The 21,263-nt window shown below is 44.0% G+C and overlaps 1 protein-coding gene across 3 annotated transcripts in view; it reads right to left on the bottom strand.

The window, feature by feature from the left end:
- The window catches only part of whrna (whirlin a), a 267,355-nt gene that overhangs the window by 133,545 nt on the left and 112,547 nt on the right, over nucleotides 1-21,263 (bottom strand). For all 3 annotated transcript variants that reach the window (XM_054744704.2, XM_054744702.2, XM_054744703.2), the window contains exon 2: nucleotides 1,333-1,551. In XM_054744704.2, coding sequence (XP_054600679.2) covers nucleotides 1,333-1,551 — 219 coding nt within the window. The remainder of the gene's footprint in view (nucleotides 1-1,332; nucleotides 1,552-21,263) is intronic.

Below are 21,263 nucleotides of genomic sequence, written 5' to 3'. Positions count from 1 at the left end.
CCTCCAGAAGACACAGGTGAGGGCCTCAACTATCACCTGGATTAAAGACTACCTGACAAACAGACCACAGTTTGTGAGGCTGAAGAACTGCACATCAAACCAGGCCATCAGTAACATTGGAGCACCACAGGGGACTGTACTCTCACCATTCCTTTTCGCCCTGTACACCTCAGACTTCCAGTACAAATCAGAGACCTGCCATCTACAGAAACACTCAGATGACTCTGCAGTTGTCGGGTGTATCAGAGGTGGACAGGAAGCTGAGTACAGAGAGCTGGTGGAGCGCGTTGTGGCATGGTGTGGAAACAATCATCTGACCTTGAACGTGAACAAAACAAAGGAGATGATTTTAGACTTCAGAAGAAACAGGGTGGAGTCAAACACTGTTTCCATCATGGGAGAAGAAGTGGAGGTGGTTGAGGAATACAAACACCTTGGAGTTCACCTGGACAACAGACTGGACTGGAGAAAGAACAGTGAAGCCGTTTACAAGAAGGGACACAGCAGACTGCACTTCTTGAGGACGCTTAGGTCCTTCAGTGTCTGTAGCAAGATGCTGCAGATCTTCTACAAGTCTGTTGTTGAGTGTAATCTCTTCAGCCATCGTCTGTTGGGGTAGCAGCATCAGAAGCAGGGACCTGAAAAGGCTCAACAGCCTAATAACAAAGGCTGGTTCTGTTCTGGGGACGACTGTGGAACCGCTGGAGGAGATGATGCAAATAAGGATTCTCCAGAGAATCAAGAACATGATGGACAACCCTGAGCATTCTCTTCACAAGACTGTCCGACAACGGAAGAGTGTCTTCAGTCAGAGGCTTCTTCAGTTTGGCTGCAACACTGACCGCTACTGGAGATCCTTCCTGCCAACAGCCATTGTAATATACAACAACTCTTTGATGACTTGATTATTATTATTATTCTGAGCTACTACAGCAATCAGTTTCCCTCTGGGATTAATAAAGTATTTTTGAATTGAATTGGAAGCTGTGAGTACTCAAGGTTTGGGATGGAGAGGACTCTCAGCCGCTAACGAATGTCAGAAAATCTGTGAAACTGACTCGGAGCCATTTTTGTGTTTTTTAAGGTCAGCTAGTCATGGTGGCCATCTTGAATTAAGTAGAATTCAAAAGTTCATCAGGTCTACATTTAAGACCAATGATAACTTTCTGGAAGTTTCATTATAATCCATCGGTTTCATGAAGTATTTCATTAAAACTACAGAAACAAACAAAAATGCAGATAAAAAACTTTAAATCTTGGGAGCAAATTTTAAATAAATCACCTCCTGTGGGGAATATCACAGCCAGTGACAATACGTGTGGAGTTCCCCACCTTCTTTTCATCTCCCTCCTGCAGAAGCTGCATGTTGCTGCGCCGCTGACTGTCGGTCCTCCTCAGGGTGGCGCTCCGATGCTCGGGCAGGTCGGGAGGAGGGGATACGCTCCGACCCTGAGGATCCACCCAGGTATAAACGTGGTTTGTGACGTAGCCGCCTGGAATCCGGCCCACCGAACGCACCGAAAGACACAGCTTTTTACTTCCCTTCAAGACCTGAGGAGACGAGAGGAGAGCGGCACAGAACGGTCATGTTAGTGAAAATATAAGGACATGTCCAGGGAGTGGTCTGGGGCAGCACACACCGCCTTTGAAATCTGATTGGCCACCCGGGGAGCCACCCCTCTGAGGCTCATTTAAACTGGCTTTACATCATAAAGTAGTGTAGCAGCATGCACATTTAACACTTTTCTGTATCATCTTCATTATTTTTCCATATTGACATTAATAATATTTAGAATCCCAATCCCAGGTAACGCACCAACAAGTGGCTTGCTAGCACAGAGGAAGAAGAAACAAATTGTAAGAGGACTGGATTTGATGCTTGACCTTCTATGACCCCCCAAAGTGCCGTATAACACAACCAGTCATTCACCCATCACTACAGCCTAGCCACAGCTGCCCTGGGGCACACTGACTGAGGCCAGGCTGTGGCACCACTGGTCCCTCTAACCACCACCAGCAGGCACGGAGGGTGATGTGTCTTGCCCAAGGACACAGTGACAGCAACAGAGAGGACCTCAACCTGCAACCTTCTAGTTACGGGGCAGGCACTTACTCCTTCTGCAACCGCCACCCATGAAAGGACCCTTCAGACTCTCGAGAAACCATAATCAGGCTCACTTAGACCCATCTGATCTGAAATCTTGTGCAGAAAAACACGTAAGGTGTGGAAAGAGAAGGATGATAACTGAGAGAAGACTGCACCCCCCACCAACACACACACACACACACACACACACACACACACACACACACACACACACACACACACACACACACACACACACACACACACACACACACACACACACACACACACACACACACACACACACACACACACACACACACACACACACACACACACACACTTCTTGCCAGGATTGCTGCTAGCTGTGCCTCATTGCTCTCTGATAACGTTTATAAGTGCAATCCCCTCAGAGATCGATGCCCTCATGTGTCTGCTAGTCTGGAGAAATCAAAGAGACCAGGGTGAAGCTCCTAATGACCAATCCTTTGGAGCCGCCGACCAACACTAACACGACCCTCTACTGTTAGACTAAAAATAATCCATGTCTGGACAATATCAGCAGCTCTCTGGAGAGGCTGGGAATGTGTGAGCACAAAGACCTGCTTCAGTCGATGCAGATGCCAGAAACAAGTCATTTGTTTGATGTCGGATCGCTAAAGCAGGTCCAGTAAATGCGTCCACGTCAGCCTGCTCCTGCTGACTGAAGGTGGGTAAACGTACCCATAGTTGTTTATCCTAAACTACCCAGACTGCCAACTGTCAGCAATCTCCATCTAAATACCCGTTAAGATTCTGCTGCTTGCTAACGGATCATGGCTCACACCGCCTCCCATCATCTGGAAACTTCTCCAGCAGGCCCAGTGTTGATCAGCAGCAGGGACACAGGTAGCAGGCAGCTAAACACCGGATCTATCGTCCAAGAGGAGGACATCAGTTTTTGCTTTAGTCCACATTGTCCAGTCTCACTTTCAGCAACCACTCCTCTACTTTTATTTGTAACTTAAATTCTACCACTACGTCCAAAAATGTTTATAGGAAAAGGTTTCCATATAAACATCTTTCCATCCCATCTAATGAAGGTCAGCATAACTCATATTTCTAACACATCTGCGGAAGTCTCTAGTAGGAGAGTAGTAAGTCGTTCTCTGGGGAAAAAAAGCTCTGGTGCGCCTTTTTCAGCACGTAGAAATCAGCTGGAGGGGAAAGTGGCAGAACAAGGAAGGATCTGGAGTCTTATTTGCCGATACTTGGACATCTCTGGACTGTGAGAACTTTCTGTCTTTCTTTGTGGACAAAGCCAATAAGGTTAGATCTAGCATCTCTCCTTCAGCCTTATCGCCGCCTCTCCCGACTCCAACCAGGCCCATCATCCTAGATAGCTTTGCTCCTGTTTCTTTGCCTGAGTTAACCAAACTAGTTAACTCTATGAAGACCTCTGCATGCCCCCTCCACATCTTACCCTCATCTTTGTTTAAAAGTGCTTTTCAGTCCATCTGTCCCAGCGTGCTCTCTATAATTAATGCTTCTCTGGTCTCTGGTCAGGTCCCTGCTTACTTTAAGAACGCAGTAATCCACCTGCTTCTTAAAGAGCAAGTCACCCCCAAATAAACTTTTTTTTTGCTGATAAACTAAATAAACGAGTGTCTAATCGTGCTGCAGACACGTGTCGTCAATAATTTGGCACTTCAGTGCATCTTAGTTAAAATTTAAATATTCTGCCTAAAACTGGCATAGTTGTGCCGTTGTCAGGTAAAAACTCTCCACTGTATTCTAATTTAAATCTGCCACCGCTATTGGCTAAGAGGTATAGTATGATGTCATCTGGTACATTATGATGTCACAATGCTGTCGTGAGCCTGTGTGTGTGTATTTGTTAGCAGCTCCGCCCTCTTGGTCTGCCAGGAAACAGCATTTGTTGCATTTTTCAAACATGAAGTGGGAGTGGAGTTAGAATCTGGTAGGGGGTGACTTGCTCTTTAAAAAACCGAGTCTCGACCCCTCTCTCCATAGCAGCTTCAGACCCATCTCTAAACTTCCGTTCATCTCCAAGATCTTGGAAAAGGTTGTGGCTAAACAACTCACAGCTGCTCTTGATGAACATAACATCTATGATAGCTTCCAGTCAGGTTTTCGTAGAGCTCATTCTACTGAAACAGCTCTTCTTAGGGTCTCTAATGACCTTCTGACCCACAGTGATGCAGGGGACTGTTCTGTTCTGGTCCTGCTGGACCTGACTGCAGCCTTTGACACTGTTGACCATCACCTGCTACTGGAGAGGCTGAGAGACTGGGTAGGCCTATCAGGATCTGCTCTGGAGTGGTTCTCCTCTTATCTCTCTGAGCGCTCCTTTTCTGTGGCCGTCTCCAAGTTTAGGTCCTCCACCACCTCTCTTACCAATGGTGTCCCACAAGGTTCTGTGCTGGGGCCTCTGCTCTTCCTCCTCTATCTGCTTCCTCTTCAGCACATCCTGAGCTCCTTCAAAGGAATCTCCTACCATCTTTATGCAGATGACATCCAACTGTACATCTCCTTTAAGCCCCATGAGATGTCTAAGCTGCAGCTGTTACACACCTGCTTAGACTCTATCAAAACCTGGATGGTGGGAGCTTTCTTCAGCTGAATGAAGATAAGACTGAGATCCTCATCTGTGCCCCAGACAAGCTGGTTCCCAAAGTCAGAGACTCTCTTGGTCAGCTTGCTTCCCACACCAAACCTTCTGTAAGGAATCTTGGTGTGACCTTTGACCCAGCTCTCACCCTGGATTCTCATGTCAGTTCTCTTGTTCGCTCTTCCTTCTTCCATCTCAGGAACGTTGCTAAGCTGAGTCCCATCCTGTCCCGCTCTGAACTTGAGACAGTTCTCCACACCTTCATCTCCTCACGCTTAGACTACTGTAACTCTCTTTTCACGTGTCTGAGCAGAACCTCCCTGAACCGTCTACAGGTGGTTCAGAACGCCTGTGCTCGGCTTCTGACCAAGTCCTCCAAACACACCCACATCACCCCGCTTCTCCTCCAGCTTCACTGGCTGCCAGTCAACTTCAGGGTTCATTTCAAGATCCTGGTTCTGGTCTATAGGGCCTTACATGGACAAGCACCATCTTACATTGGTGATCTTCTTAGTCCCTACACCCCCAGCAGGTCCCTGAGGTCCAGTGATCAAAGCCTACTGGTTGTGCAGTATGGCGTTTAAAGCGTGCCACAACCCGTGCACGCGCATTGGGTCCACAGCGCGCGTGTGAACGGGACTCGCGAGCGGAAATATACATGGCGAGAGGTCATTTGTGCACTGAGAGGGAGCAAACTGTGTCTGTGAGCGCACAAGGATGTGCACAAGTGACAAACCTGCGTGCGCGCGTGGTCAACGAGCACACGGCAGAGGAAAACGTGCGCGCGCGGCAGCCTCTGTGCGCGCTCGGCAGCCTCTCTGCGCGCTCGGTTTCTGACTCCTGCTCGCTCGGCTGTAAGGGTTTTGGCACTCTGGAGGCGTGGCCTGTGGCAGATCTTCTCTGTCCTCTGATTGGTTAGTGTACCCCGCACTTTACCCTCTACCTATCTATATAAAAAAGTCTGCTAGTCAAGTAGTCGCTGGCATAGCTCAGTTGTAAGAGCGGGTGACTCTCGCCCCGGAGGATCCAGGTTCGAGGCCGGGCAAGGAAAATGCAGTAGATGTCATGTTAATTTTTCTTAATTTCAGGTATTTTACAGTTGTGACCGTTCAACTGTCATTAAACGTCCGAATGTTTGCTGGGCAGTGTTTTAAAAAGTGCACATAAGCTAGATGGTTTTAACCATATAAAATTACATTTTTTGTGATACTGGAAAAATACATACTGAAATAAAACTACTGATTGAAAACTTTATGACTGTGGTTGTACAATATATGACTCACTAATACACTGCAAACTCCCTTAGAGTGGGGCTTCCAGAGAGAGAGAGAGAGAGAGAGAGAGAGAGAGAGAGAGAGAGAGAGACAGAGAGAGAGACAGAGAGAGAAAAGTTCTTGCCTCATTAATGAATTGTTTATTTTTTTCAGTATTTAATTGACAAATTATCCTTTCAAATAATTAATTGATGAGTTACATAATTGTCCATTTAGAATTGTTGAATGGACTGAGTCAAGTTTGGTGCACTTTATATATTTCAAAACATGTTTTTTTTTTTATTTTAATGATGCATATAAATAATTTAAATGTTAATTTAATGAAATATTTCTATTTTTTCATTACCTCACCCTTGTTTTGACAAAAACGGGACCTTGCTGGATAATATCATGGAGAAACTATTTGTTCACAGTACATGGCTCAGTGAGGATCTGTGTACCAAATGAGGAGATACTCAGAAATCTGTCTGCAGATTGTTACAACCCAGACTGGAAGTGGCGGGCTGTAATAAGAAAGGAGACCAAACAGAGGAGTGGGGGTTCAACAACTGATTTATTTAACAAAAGTAAGGATTTACTAAAGCAAGTTAGTGAACAGAAAATGGCCATCTCAAGGTTTTACTCGGATGTCCCTCAGCAGGGTGCAGCACTGTTGAAGGTCATCTGAATAAAAGCTTGATATGCAGTTTCTTTATGAAAGTGTGTAAATATACAGTGTGGTTGCCGTACATATGTTGAGGTTCTCAGACATCAGGCTTCTTTGCCCAGGCCTTCACTAGTGGGCTATTTTAAAAGTTGGTAAGGAGAAAAACCACAGCATATAGCTGATTGTTTACAAATGCAAGGAGGGGAATAACAATCAAAATGCTTGTGTTCTTGGACCAGATGAATGGAGCGCTCCACATGCACTCAGAGATGTTATGGCTTCTGTTTCTATAACTTTACATGCAGACATTTGAGGTTTGCCAGAAAGGAAAGCTGGCCTGTACACTTTGCAGGGCACAATGTCATCAATGCAGAAACCCCTGTCTACCAAGATGACCATCTCTAGTTGTAGCATTTTCAACACACCAGATTCCCAGGTTGGTCGCTGATAGTTCCAGCATACAGTGCTGAGACAAAGGTCACTGGCCTATGTGGCACAATCCAAATGAGCCTCTTCAGAGTGCAGTTGAACTTGAGGAAAATATATGACTCTGGAAGAGAGGGGAATATGGCCATTGACACCTCAGATCAGTGCAGTCAAGATTTACTGGTGTTTGGGTAGTCCTGAACGTGTTGTGATGCCCCCACCGTCTCATTGGGTTTTCATTTGTGTTTAATTGTGTTTTTCTTCTGTTGTAGGCAGCTGGTTAAGCAGCCTTGGAGGCACCTGGGCTCAGGGTGTGGTGCTGCCTACAAAGCCTACTGTTTTTCTGCTTTCACTGGGTCTCTCCTGTGTGGTGGAGAGTCCTCACTGGCCATTTTCTGTTCACTAACTTGCTTTAGTAAATCCTTACTTTTGTTAAATAAATCAGTTGTTGAACCCCCACTCCTCTGTTTGGTCTCCTTTCTTATTACAGCCCACCACTTCCAGCCTGGGTTGTAACAATCTGCAGACAGATTTCTGAGTATCTCCTCCTTCGGTACACAGATCCTCACTGAGCCATGTACTGTGAACAAATAGTTTCTCCATGATATTATCCAGCAAGGTCCCGTTTTTGTCAAAACAAGGGTGAGGTAATGAAAAAATAGAAATATTTCATTAAATTAACATTTAAATTATTTATATGCATCATTAAAATTTAAAAAAAAAACATGTTTTGAAATATATAAAGTGCACCAAACTTGACTCAGTCCATTCAACAATTCTAAATGGACAATTATGTAACTCATCAATTAATTATTTGAAAGGATAATTTGTCAATTAAATACTGAAAAAAATAAACAATTCATTAATGAGGCAAGAACTTTTCTCTGTCTCTCTCTCTCTCTCTCTCTCTCTCTCTCTCTCTCTCTCTCTCTCTCTCTCTCTCTCTCTCTCTCTCTCTCTCTCTCTCTCTCTCTCTCTCTCTCTCTCTCTCTCTCTCTGGAAGCCCCACTCTAAGGGAGTTTGCAGTGTATTAGTGAGTCATATATTGTACAACCACAGTCATAAAGTTTTCAGTCAGTAGTTTTATTTCAGTATGTATTTTTCCAGTATCACAAAAAATGTAATTTTATATGGTTAAAACCATCTAGCTTATGTGCACTTTTTAAAACACTGCCCAGCAAACATTCGGACGTTTAATGACAGTTGAACGGTCACAACTGTAAAATACCTGAAATTAAGAAAAATTAGCATGACATCTACTACATTTTCCTTGCCCGGCCTCGAACCTGGATCCTCCGGGGTGAGAGTCACCCGCTCTTCCAACTGAGCTATGCCAGCAACTACTTGACTAGTAGACTTTTTTATATAGATAGGTAGAGAGTAAAGTGCGGGATACACTAACCAATCAGAGGACAGAGGAGATCTGCCACAGGCCACGCCTCCAGAGTGCCAAAACCCTTACAGCCGAGCGAGCAGGAGTCAGAAACCGAGCGCGCAGAGAGGCTGCCGAGCGCGCACAGAGGCTGCCGCGCGCGCACGTTTTCCTCTGCCGTGTGCTCGTTGACAACGCGCGCACGCAGGTTTGTCACTTGTGCACATCCTTGTGCGCTCACAGACACAGTTTGCTCCCTCTCAGTGCACAAATGACCTCTCGCCATGTATATTTCCGCTCGCGAGTCCCGTTCACACGTGCGCTGCCATGTATATTTTCGCTCGCGAGTCCCGTTCACACGCGCGCTGTGGACCCAATGCGCGTGCACGGGTTTTGACAGGGGTATGACGCGATAGTGCAGCACCAGGCTAAAGGTCAAAGGTGACAGATCATCTGCTGCTGTGGCCCCCAGACTCTGGACCTCTCTCCCCCTGAGCCTGAGATCAGTGGACTCAGTGGTCTCCTTTAAAAAGCAGCTGAAGACTCACCTGTTCAAGCTGGCTTTTGTATGACCTTCTTCACCTCTCTCTCTTTATTCTGCTCTCCCCACCTATTCCACCTTCCTCAGGATCCACTGATTTCCCTCTTTCCTGTTCACTCTCTCTCTTTCATAACATTTTTTTCTTTTAAATCCCAATTGCCTATTTTTGCTCATTTTAAATATATTTCTAAACATTTTCTAAATGCTCTTTTATATTTTTACTTTTTTTTTTAGTGAAGCCCCTCGTGATTTTTATCTTGAGAGGCGCTATAGAAATGATACTTTCTTCTTCTTCTTCTTCTCTTCTCTGACTAACGCGACTCTACCACTGTTGCTCTGCAACGTTGATGTTTCATCTCCACAAAGAACACAAGCCTGGATGAGTGGTGGAGTTGCTAATGCTAACGGTTAGCTTCTACTAGCTGAGACGTTCTCTGTCAGGATTTTCTGCACCCGGCGTTTCACCATCTATTTTCTACCAGAAGCTAATGCAGGAAATAGGGGTAGAAGACTATTTTCATGTTCAACCTGCACGTTAAACTCAGAGTGATCATTTTAAAAAATAATGAGTAAAAAATGGTTTCTCTGCAAACCTGCTTTTAAAACCACGAAGAAACTATTTTCTTTTGCCTGTCCTCTATCTCCAGATGTTGTGAGGAACTAAGTACTTGTGCTGAAATCCTGTTGGCACACGGTCCAGTGGAACAACTCAAATTATTACTTGTCAGTAAATGAGAGCAGAGAGGGTCAATCTCCGGGAGCGCAACAACCCAGCTGAATCTATTCCACAATCTTGGTTTGCGCTCAGAGATAATGGCGTCGGTTCTGGATCAGCGAAACCCTGTTGGCTCAACGACTGCTTATCATGAGTCTCTCCCTCTTCCTCCTCATCATCAATGCCAAACGTCTAGTAGATGTGTCACAGCTTAGCTGAACAAGCTAACATTTATTCCCTCGTTCCCTTTCTGCAAAAAAAGGATTAAAATACCAGTTTGTTTAAATAGTATTACATTATTAAACAAGGACTTTTTCTAAAGACCTCCTCTTGACTTTTATTAGCAGACGCCACCTGCAGATGACGTGTCACACCCCAGCGAGCTGACAGATCACGTTAGGGGTTTGCAGGCGTAGCGAAAGCTTAGTTAGCAGGTTGTTTGTGCAGTTCTGCAAATTTCTCAAAACAGAGAACTGGAGTGGTGGAAAAAAAGAAAAGACGCTTTCAACACGTGAAATAAAAATATAGAGGAGAGTGTGAACTATGTAGGACATATGGCAGACTTTTATTATGGAACTGGGACGCATCTGTTACTATTTCAGAGCGGTTGTTTTAGAGGAGAATGCAGAGACTCGCCATAAAACCACGACTCAGTTTGAGAAGCAGAGAAAACTGGCTGGATTCACAGTTAGAAACAAAGGCATGAATGTCATATCGATTTTAGGATTTAGAAGCTCCTGGCCGACTGAGGCGGGTCTTTCTCTGCAGAACTAAAGCATTTATTTGTTTTTAGATTGACCAAAAAAATCATATGAAATGAACAGTTCAAGGACCATCAACAATCTGGAAACTGGTGAAAGGCCTTCTGGAAAACAAGACTGAAACATTTGTCCTCAATGGCTGATTTGTTTGGAGGAGTCAAGGTGAGGAGCTAAGAACGCTGCACCAGTTGTCAAGCATGGAGGTGGTAGCATCATGCTGTGGTGTTACAAAGAAGGAGGAAGTACACCTCCTAATCCACATATGTCAGAGTCAAGGCCCGCGGGCCAGATGCGGCCCGCGGAGCATTTTTATGTGGCCCGCGAGATAAATATCAAAAATATATTAAAACTGGCCCGCAGGCTGATTTTACCACAAAGACTACAACTCCCATGATGCTTTGCGGCGCCAGCGCGGAGCAGACATGCCCCCTCCTTTGTGTTTTTTCAGCGCCGAGGCAGTCAGGGGTCCTCGGGTGTCTGCAGCTCCGCTGTCTCGGACAAACTACACTCCTCTCACTCAGCGCCGAGTTCACTCAGCTGTTTTCTGACGTTGAAGTCCAGAAACGGAGATTCTAACCGCTCAGTAATGTGTTCACGACTGAAAGAGAAAGTTTTCAAACTAACGTCCAGACAGAGCTGATGTAACTCCAGCGAGCAGCGACACGCTCAGACCAGCACGACTCTGTGGTTGCTGTCGTGTTTCCTCCCCGACACACAACAATGTGGTCAAGCTGCTCAGACATGTTCATCAGCACAAACCTATGTGAGCTCCTGTTGTCATCTAATGTTGTCATTATTATGATGAAGATGAACAAAACAACAGGAGTCTCCTCCTCAGCTCAGATCAACCCCATGATGCAGGTATCTGGCTGGAACAGGTGAGCATCACAGTAAACCAGTGGAGCAAACTGAGCTTTAAATATGTTGGTTTTATGCTCTTTTTCTGCTCCAAAACATGAAAGTTAACAGGTGAGATGTTGCATTTTCATTTAAGATAAAATGATATTTTTATTTTGTTGTTGGCCCGTGAGAAAAGATTTAACCTACAGTAAACAGGAAGTGGAAAGGCTGCAGATAGATGAATAGAATAGAAAATCCCTTTATTGTTCCTCAGTGGGGAAAGCTAGACGTCACAGCAGCGATGACACGTATTACAGGAGAAAAAAGGAGAATAAAAAATAAGAAAAATGAATAAACAAGAAAACATAAATCCTGAATAGATTTAAAAAATGCTGATTATACCACAAGTAATGAATACCACTGATGCCTTTTATTTAAAACTGACTTGCTCGTGTGTCATTTGGTTATTCCACATTCAGTGTTAATGCAGAAATATGTTTGTTTCCAAATTTAAAGGTTCAAAATTGCATAAATGTTGATAAAGAAAATGTGCAAATTTGCGTCACTTTTTCAAAAAATATTAAGTTTGGCCCTCGACTCCGTCCCAGAGTTTCATTTCGGCCCCGTGTGAGTTTGAGTTTGACACCCCTGTCCTAATCCTTCAGCTTCATGGGAGATCATCAACTAGATGGTAGAAACTCCGGCACAGTTAGGTGTTCCTCACCCTGAGGCAACGATGTGGCTTCTCCTGGTGAAAGAGCTAGAGCAGGTGCTGAGGTTGAGCTTGCTGCCCTGGCTTAAACTGAGAAGACTGCGGTCACCAACCTGCGGGTGAAAATTGATGCAGCCCTTACATTTGAGGCACAGCGGTTGTGTGGGCATGCTTTTTTAATCTTAGACGGCCTCTCTTGTCAACAGTCCATCTGGAAACGGTGGTCCATGCTTTTATCACGTCCCGCCTTGACTATAGTAATTTGTTGTTTGCTGGGCTGAGTCAGGCAGCACCTTCACGGCTCCAGCTAGTCCAGAACTCTGCTGCCGGTACAAGAAGGAGGGACCACATAACGCCAGTGCTGGCTTCTCTGCACTGGCTGCCAGTGTTTCATCGGGCCAGAATTACGACGTTGCTCCATGTTTTCAGGATTCTGCGGGGCATCTCTCCCCTATATCTGGCTGAACTGCTGCAGTGGTGTGCCCTTCGCTCTGCTGAGCAGGAGTCGCTGGAGGTTCCCCGCTCCAAACTCAGAGCAATGGGGGACAGGGCCTTCTCAGCAATGGCCCCTACACCGTGGAACGAGCTCCCCCTGGCAGTGAAGCAAGCGCCTTCTCTTCAGGATTTTAAATCACGCCTTAAACCCACTTTTATCAGCTAGCTACCTCCTAACACTGACACTAGCTTTTGTATTTTTATCATTTGTATCGCACCATCTATACTAGCTTTCATTTGTCATTTTTTCTTTTTACTGATGTTTTTTCAACATGTTGTTTTTATTACTCTGGTTTTATGTCCTGTTCTGCACCGTGGGCCGTCACTGAGGTGGTAGAAGCTGCTTTATAAATAAGTGAATTTGAAATTGAATAAACTCTGATTTTTTCTAAATCCCAGCCTTTCACTATGGATTAATTCTGAGCGTGTGCCAAGAAACCAACAGATCTGAATGATCTTTACTGAGTCTGTCTGGATAAGTGGTCAGATTCCAGACAGAATTACACCAGAAGCTCAGTGATGGAGGTGAGGCCAAGGTCCAGGTGATAAACAGTGGTGGGGGGTGGGTGGTTCACATGAACATGTTGATGATCAACCAAGATGAATTCTCATGTTCCATCTAATCAAAAGGATGTAGGAGAGATAACATGTTTCCACCCAGACCGTTTTAGATGGGACACACTCTGAAACTGATCATTTTAGTGTGTGTTCATAAAAAGAAGGGTGCGTTTACTTGTGTGTGTGTGTGTGTGTGTGTGTGTGTGTGTGTGTGTGTGTAAGTGTGTGTGTGTAAGTGTGTGTGTGTGTGTGTGTGTGTGTGTGTGTGTGTGTGTGTGTGTGTGTGTGTGTGTGTGTGTGTGTGTGTGTGTGTGTGTGTGTGTGTGTCTGCTCTGTCTTCTCCATCCCCAGTGAGTCGTGGAGGATGGCTGCTTATACTGAGCCAGGATCCTCTGGAGGTTTCTTCCTGTTAAAAGGGAGTTTTCCTCTCTACTGTCACAGCATGCTTGCTTAGTATGAGGATTGCTGTAAAGACTCTGACACTAGTCAGTTACTCGATGCACTTTGCTGGGTTCCTTATAAGGGTTGTCATGGAAACCGGTGTAGCGGTAAACCCCGGTAAAAAAGTTGACAATAACAATAACCGTCTTGTTTTTAAAAAACATATATTATCTCGGTGGATTAGCGTGGCTGCGGTGTAGGCGCGGTGGCCCTTACCAGCCACCGTATCATCTGCTGAAGTTGCCGGCGGCACATGCGCACTTTGTTGTTTACAACCAAAACTTTCTTGAAGCTAAAGCTGAAATAATGGCCTAAGGAGGAGACGGCAGCGCTCAGGACATTTATTATCCCTCAAAGAAGACAAAGTGGGAAGTACGGGCATCTTTTGGATATTTGAAGAATGCCGAGGGACAGCTGATAGAAGACGGCTATCCTGTTTGCAGCACGTGCAGAAAAAGTGTCTGTGAAAGGCAGCAACGCTTCAAATCTCACGACACATCTGCGTGACCATCACCCACAACTCTACAGTCAACGCAAGGCAAGTTAACGTTAGCGTTTTAGCTAAAATGCGTGATCCGAGGATTTGGGTTGAAGGAGAATGCAACGAGTGGCTATATAAAGCAGCCGCAGCGCCGCTACCTGCATATAAACCGTGTCGCGGACACCCCCATGTTGAAATGACGCTATGCATTACGGGGCTCCCAGGGGCAGATAGAGTTGTTCTCTCTCCGAGAATAATTATGAATTTAACAATGATTACTGCCTGATGACATTTTCCCACATCTGCAAAGCTCACTGGAAGGACACAAACCGAGGACGATATTTTCCTGATATAGGGTTTACTACTCAAGTAAGGGTAAAAAAGTATCTGATTAGAAGGCTACTTGAGTACTGAGTATCAACTGGTCTAATACTTTTACAATGATGACATCAAACAGACAAAAAATAAGAAGTTATGGGCAAATATTGGTATTTTAAAGACTAAAGGGGAAAAATGTAAACAAATAAACAACATAATTACAAAATAACACATTTTAGGCTAAATTTAGACACAAACTGAGGACAATATTTCCTGATATACAGGGTTTATTTAATTGTGTGAAAATGTAGCGCGTTTAAAAAAAATACCGCGATAATACCGAAAACCGTGGTAATTTTGGTCACAATAACCGTGAGGTTACATTTTCACACTGTGACAACCCTAGTCCTTATATAGGAAACATTATTTCTGATTGGCTTAATGAACTGACCTGAACTGGAATGTTTATTATGTGAAGTGCCTTGAGACGACTCTTGTCGTGATTTGGCGCTTTATAAATAAACTTGAGTTAAATTGAACTTGGTTCACTTAACAGTAGGTTGGTGGTTTAATCTACGGTTAGTCGCAGAAAGACGTTAGCATTGCTATTAGGCTTTGTCTAAATTCAGGAGTAGCATTCTCGTAAGGACCCGACCTGGTCCACGTAGTCCATGTCCTTCCTTGAACACTGAGACCGGAAGTGAGGAGCTGTGAATTCAGACGATCGAGTCATCTCTGTTGCCTAGCAACCTTAACAGCATTAAAGAAAAAAGTAATATCTAAACGCCAAAACACAAACCCGCTATACAAGCTGGTTTACGAGCATTTTACAAATGTTTCCGTCAGTCATTTTATTTCAAAACAAAAACACAGCCGCTTCAAGCTTTTCAATGTTTCTGTTTGACCCGCAAAGAATCCCGGATACAATCCTAGAAAATTATCTTTTAAGCACCTCTCAAGACAAAAATCACAGAAACAAAACATTTTAAATATAAAAAATATTTCAAATAAATGATTAAAAAAGGTTTAAAAGGACAAAAATAAATAATTGTGATTAATGAATAGATTAATCAAGAGAAAGTGAATAGGAATGGGGGAAATCAGTGGAAAGGAGGAATAAGGAGAGGGTGGTGATGAAAAGCCAGCCTGAGTCAACCACCAGACCCGTCCCTGAACTTCTGGGAAAACAAGGATGCCTTTTGAATTTGAACAGCCTTGCCGCTTCGCTATGATGTCATCAGCCTTAAATGCGTACATGAAAAGATGCAGTCCCCGGATTTGGACACACCCTTAGGTACAGCCATTTATTTTTCTTCTAGGACGGTTTGAACACGGAGAACCGGTCCGACTGAAATGTAACTAATGAGTTTTAAAATTCACAAATAATCTTGATCAAACGGACATTTCTTCAAGCTGGCTCTTTCTACTTATTCCGACTTCCCCGTGATCCAATCATTTCCATCTTTCCTGCTCGTTTTCTTTCTCCCTTTACTTACATTATTATTTTTAATCACAATTTTAATGTTTTTCTCACTTAAAATTATTTTTAAAATTATTTGAAATCTTTTTTATACTTTTTTGTGAAGCGCCTCATGACTTATCTGAGAGGTGCTATATAAAAGATAATTTCCTTCTTTTCATTTCAATTAAAAGAACCTCATTTGTGATACTCTCCCCCCCATCACAGTATGTGTTTGTATGAGAGACTGAGTTGTGACGGAGTACAGAAAGAAAATATAAAATCAGGAGAAACCAAAGCATTCGTGTTCGTGTGAACATCTGACTACAAACGTTCTTCTCTACCAAACAGGCTCCATCACTATGTGAGCTTGTTAGCAGGCAAAGCGAGAAGGAGGGGGTAACTGTAGGAAGAAGGGGTCGATGGAGGGTAACGGAGGCAGCAGCAGAAGGGCAGTGGGTGTAACAGGCCGCCCCGTCCCGTAAATAAGAAAGTGCTGTAATCAGCGGAGCCGCTGTAGCGCGGTGGTCCTAATGCCTCACTCCTGCTAGAAAGTGCTGATTGTGGCCCAGGGCTGACGAAGCTCCCCACCACTCCGGCAGCAGAGCAAACAGCTCCGCAAATAAAGGATTGTGTAACCGAACCAGACGGGAACCAGCAGCAGCAGCAGCAGGTAAAACACCTTCGGACGTGTATAAGGATCAGTTCTGTCCTGGTTTTTACTAAACTGGCTCCCAAGCCATGGCCGAAATCAAACCAAACTCAAGGACAAGACGTGTCGACTCATCCAGTCGAGGTTTAGTGTTGGCTTATGAAAGTCAACGGGAAGACTCGGCCACTCGTCGTTATGCCGCATGACTTGTCTGCAGAGCTGAAGACAAGCTAATAGCTGTTCATGCTAATTTCACACACAGATGGTCTCAAGTGTATTAAAGTGTGCAATCTCAGAAACAAAAAGCACCAAGCTGTGTGCACATGTATGAAGGTAGTACAGGTAAGCACACAGAGCAGCAGACAGGTGAACAGCCTTCCACCTCGGTTATTTACTGCTGTCACAAAAGATCTTTCAGCCCAGCTGATCGGTTTTACAGAAACAGGAGAGGTCAGAGAGGTTTGTCAGCAAGATAAAAGAGATCTGTAAATGTGGGTCAGATGCTACGCTGATACTAATATCCCACATGAGTTAGAACATTACATATTCCCAACTTCCTGACAGAAAAAGGTGTGATAATCCATGGATTTAGAGTTTGTCTGTCAGAAGGACTTAAACAAGCTCCGTCTTCCACACTCCTCCGTTTTTACTTGATTTATGAAAGGATTATTGGAATGAAAACCTTGGATGAGTCCCCAGCACGCCTCTGATGAGAGTGCTGATGCTGGTCAAACATTAAAATACAGAGGAAGAACAATCCTCAGCTCCACGAGGGGTTAATCCAGGAGGAGAAGATCTCAGCTTTTAGAAAAATGTGGAATCCAGGTCAGGGATGAGGTCCTGCCTCAAGAGGAGGAGTTTAAGTATGTGGGGGTTTCCATGAGTGAGGGATAGACGGAGCGATGAGGTCAACAGGTGCTGCATCCACAGCGATGCGGGCGTTGTGCCGGTCCGTGGTGGTGAAGAGAGAGCTGAGCCAGAAGACATGTCCAGGGAGACCTCAGCCTGACTGGTGAATAAGTGGTTAAAACAAAGAGTGAGTGAACTCATGATTACTTTAAAGAGCAAGTCACCCCCAAATCAACTTTTTTTTCTGATAAACTATATAAATGCGTGTCTAATCGTGCTGCAGACATGTGTAGTCAATAGTTTAGCACCTTAGTGCATTTTAGTTAAAATGTTAATTTTCTGCCTCAAACTGTCAGTGTTGTGCCGTCGTCAGGTAAAAACTCTGCTCTGCATTTGAATTTAAATCTGCCATCGCTATTGGCTAAGAGGTACCCTAGAACGTTAGCTGGTACCATATGATGTCACAATGTCGTTGTGAGCCTGTGTGTGTGTGTATTTGTTAGTGGCTCCGCCCTCTCGGTCTGCTAGGCAACAGCATTTGTTGCATTTTTCAAACAGGAAGTGGGAGTGGAGTAATACTCTGGTAGGGGGTGACTTGCTCTTTACTTAGTGTGTGTAAACACTGATTTAATAAGACTTAATCATCAATTATTAAAGACTCTTGTTTTATTGACACTTTTATAAAGTTTGGCTACATCACACCGGAGACTACTTTTCTGCAGGTTTTGCACCAGTGAGTCAGTTTTTGTTGTTTTACTGGTTTCCAGTCTGAGCCTACCCGCTGTTGCTTGTTGTTTTCCCGGGAATTTAAGTCTTTAAACAGATTCATGGAGTTGATTTCCAGGCTGCTGCAGGCCCTTGGCTGCGTATTCAACTTGTGCCATCAGTCTGCAGTGCTTGCATCCTTCACCATCCTGTCATCCATCATTAACGGTAAAGTCCTCACAAACAGTCACACAACCGTCATTTAAGCCGTTTTCACAAACGCGCCGCAGCTCTGAAATGTTCTGGATGCATCTCTGAGGAGACAAAGTTGTAAATGCCATTCAGCGAGGACTTGTGAAGATTATCCAGTCCGTTACATAATGGCAGTTTTAAAAAATCTGTGAATTTAAGTGTGAACACGAGGAGTCTCTGACCAAAGTGACCGGGGGGTTAGTGGTAGGTTTTTAGTAGATTTTCCAGGTAATCTTCTGTGTCGGTGTAGACAGACACTTCCAGCTGCAGCTATCAGGACCCAACGCTCCAGATGTGCTGCACCGTGCGTCGTGATTCCTTTTCGATCAAACTGAGGAGACGCATCGAGGTGTGATTCGTTGTGAAGAGATGCTGGTGCCAACCCACAATGTTGAAAGCGCGAGGAAGTGCTTTGCTGCTCGGCCAGAGGAAGATGTAGCCTTTGATGCGCATCAGAAGCAAACCTGAGAGCTAACTCAGGGAACATCTGATCTGGTCCTCTGAAGCTGTAGTCAACAAGTTTAATACATAACCTGGAAAAATGGTGGAAGGGCTTTAACAGAAGCGTAAAGTCGTGGTTTTGTTAGTTCAGGTTTCTTCAGAGATGCTGGAGTGTGAGGAGGAGACACCACCTGTTGTGTCTCAGTGAACCAAATAATTTCATTTTCTTCTGAATTAATGATGTGAAAGAATTCCTTCAGGTGGAGCCAGGGGGGCTGCCAGAGATTTTGGGCCCCATGACAAAATATCAAGTTGGGCCCCCTGGGGGCTCGTCCATAGCTGGAGCTGGGGTTCCACCCTCCCAGATTCGAAGGGTGAAAAATATAATATATATACTTTATATTAGTGTCTCAGTTTTGCTTAATTATGTAGGTCTACATGCATTCTTACTTATTTACATATCATTTTCACCAGCTGTCTCTCATTAAACAGTGAATTTCCTTCAACAGAATTAGCAAAATCACTGCTGGAAAAAGCAGGAAATGCACATGCTGAAAGGTGTTAATCTCCTTTTCCCTTTTACTCCCTTAAAATGTGTTTATTTATTCTAAAATTGTATTTGATGTTAAAATTCAAATGTGGATATCTAATTAAATTTCCATGTTGTGTCAAAGCTTTACATAACTTCATTTTCAGCTGTCTTTCCTCTTGAAATCAAGTATTTCTGTATGACTGACAAAAATTAAGGATTCACTGCTCACAAGGTGACTTCTGTATTAAGTCTCCACGCCTTCAGACACAAAATGAATAAGCACACAGTTCAAACCGGAGTCAGTTAGGGTTACATAAAATTTTTAAGTTGGACAACTTTGCATGAATACGTATAAAAGTCACTAGAAACCCATTTTTCTCAACAAAAAAACAGCTAAAAATATATTCAGCCTTGATTGTACACAGCAAGATTTATTATTTACAGTGATATAATTAATAATGCTCGATAACGATCAATACTAGATTTCATATTTTATTGTGTTCAGTGTTATATTAAGTTTATTTATTACAATTGTTAATAGCTTTTGTTTCATTTTTACTCTCTGATTAATTATTTGGAAATGACTGATTTTTGGTTTGTGTTCTAAAAGCTACATAAACAAATTACATCTTGTAAAATTTCCCATAATTCAGTCAAATTCAAAACATTTCATTTCAAGGTGTTTAGTAGATGAAGAGGGTTTTTTTCTAGTATGGTGCCTTCAAAAAGGTGCTTCACAGCAATAATCTCACAGTAATTCATGTTACATTAACAGACTAAATAGCAATGCTTCAACCTGCCCAGCATCCAAAACCATCCATACATTTTTACTGATTGATATTTATAATTATCATTATGTGGAAAAACAATGTATTTATCACCAAAATAGCCTTTTTATATTCCTTTGTAATAGTACTGATAGAGAAGAGAGCCTTAAGTGATTCCCACAGACCCCCTTAAATGAGGCTGCTAGCTAAGATGCTACATTGCTCACCTTCTTGAGGTTCATTGGGTTGTGAGGGGACACCTGCTGACATATCATCAGCTGCTGATTCTGGTAGGGACAAGGACAACAACCCATTTACCATAATTAGATGAAACATAGTTCCTCTCACTGTGGATATCAGAGCTAGCTAACAGGTTGAATTTAACCACTCACTAACTAAACCCACCTTTCTTTGAGAAAAACTGTGTGACATACTGACGCCCTCTCTTCTGCCTGTCCTCTTTCTCCTTTCTTTCTTTCCTTTTCTGTGACCCAGACTGTTTTTGCAAACATATCTTTACTGCAGCCTTGACGCACTCTGCTGTCTGACTGCTGCGAGAGCTAGCCGCTTGGCCATGCGCCTGAGGGACACGCCCCTGTTCAGGTCATTGATGACATGCCTTAAGGACACTCCCCTGTTCAGGTCATTGGCCATACGCCTGAGGGACACGCCCCTGTTCAGGTCATTGGCCATACGCCTGAGGGACATGCCCCTGTTCAGGTCATTGGCCATACGCCTGAGGGACACGCCCCTGTTCAGGTCATTGATGACATGCCTTAAGGACACGCCCCTGTTCAGGTCATTAGCCATACACCTGAGGGACATGCTCCTGTTCAGGTCATTGATGACATGCCTTAAGGACACGCCCCTGTTCAAGTCATTGGCCATACGCCTGAGGGACACGCCCCTGTTCAGGTCATTAGCCATACGTCTGAGGAACACGCCCCTTACACTTAGAAAAAGTTTTAATATTTATAAACAAATACGTTTCTGCCCTTTTGAATCAGAGCTGTAGTTGGAGGCCAGAGGAGACGTGGGCAACTAGTAACTAGAATTACTCAACTAGAGTGTGTTTGTTTTGATGTCGTCATGGAAACACGACAGCAGCTGGAAGGAAAAAACGGATCTGTCAGCAGCATAAAAGGATCAAAGCCATTAATGTTGGGCAGCTTTTGTGCACTTTTCATCGTTCAATTCACTGATCCCTCCTTCGGCTCCGTGGAGTTATGCTCCATGAGACCGTCACAGAAACACGGCTGAGACGGCGATGCGTGTTTCTGTGATGGTCAGACACCTCCACAGTCCTCGGTGTAAACACACCACACTGCT

The sequence above is a fragment of the Nothobranchius furzeri genome, chromosome 6 (assembly GCF_043380555.1).
Source record: "Nothobranchius furzeri strain GRZ-AD chromosome 6, NfurGRZ-RIMD1, whole genome shotgun sequence".
Taxonomy (NCBI): domain Eukaryota; kingdom Metazoa; phylum Chordata; class Actinopteri; order Cyprinodontiformes; family Nothobranchiidae; genus Nothobranchius; species Nothobranchius furzeri.
The sequence above is the reverse complement of the archived record's forward strand: the minus strand, read 5'-3'. Positions and strand labels throughout refer to the sequence as shown.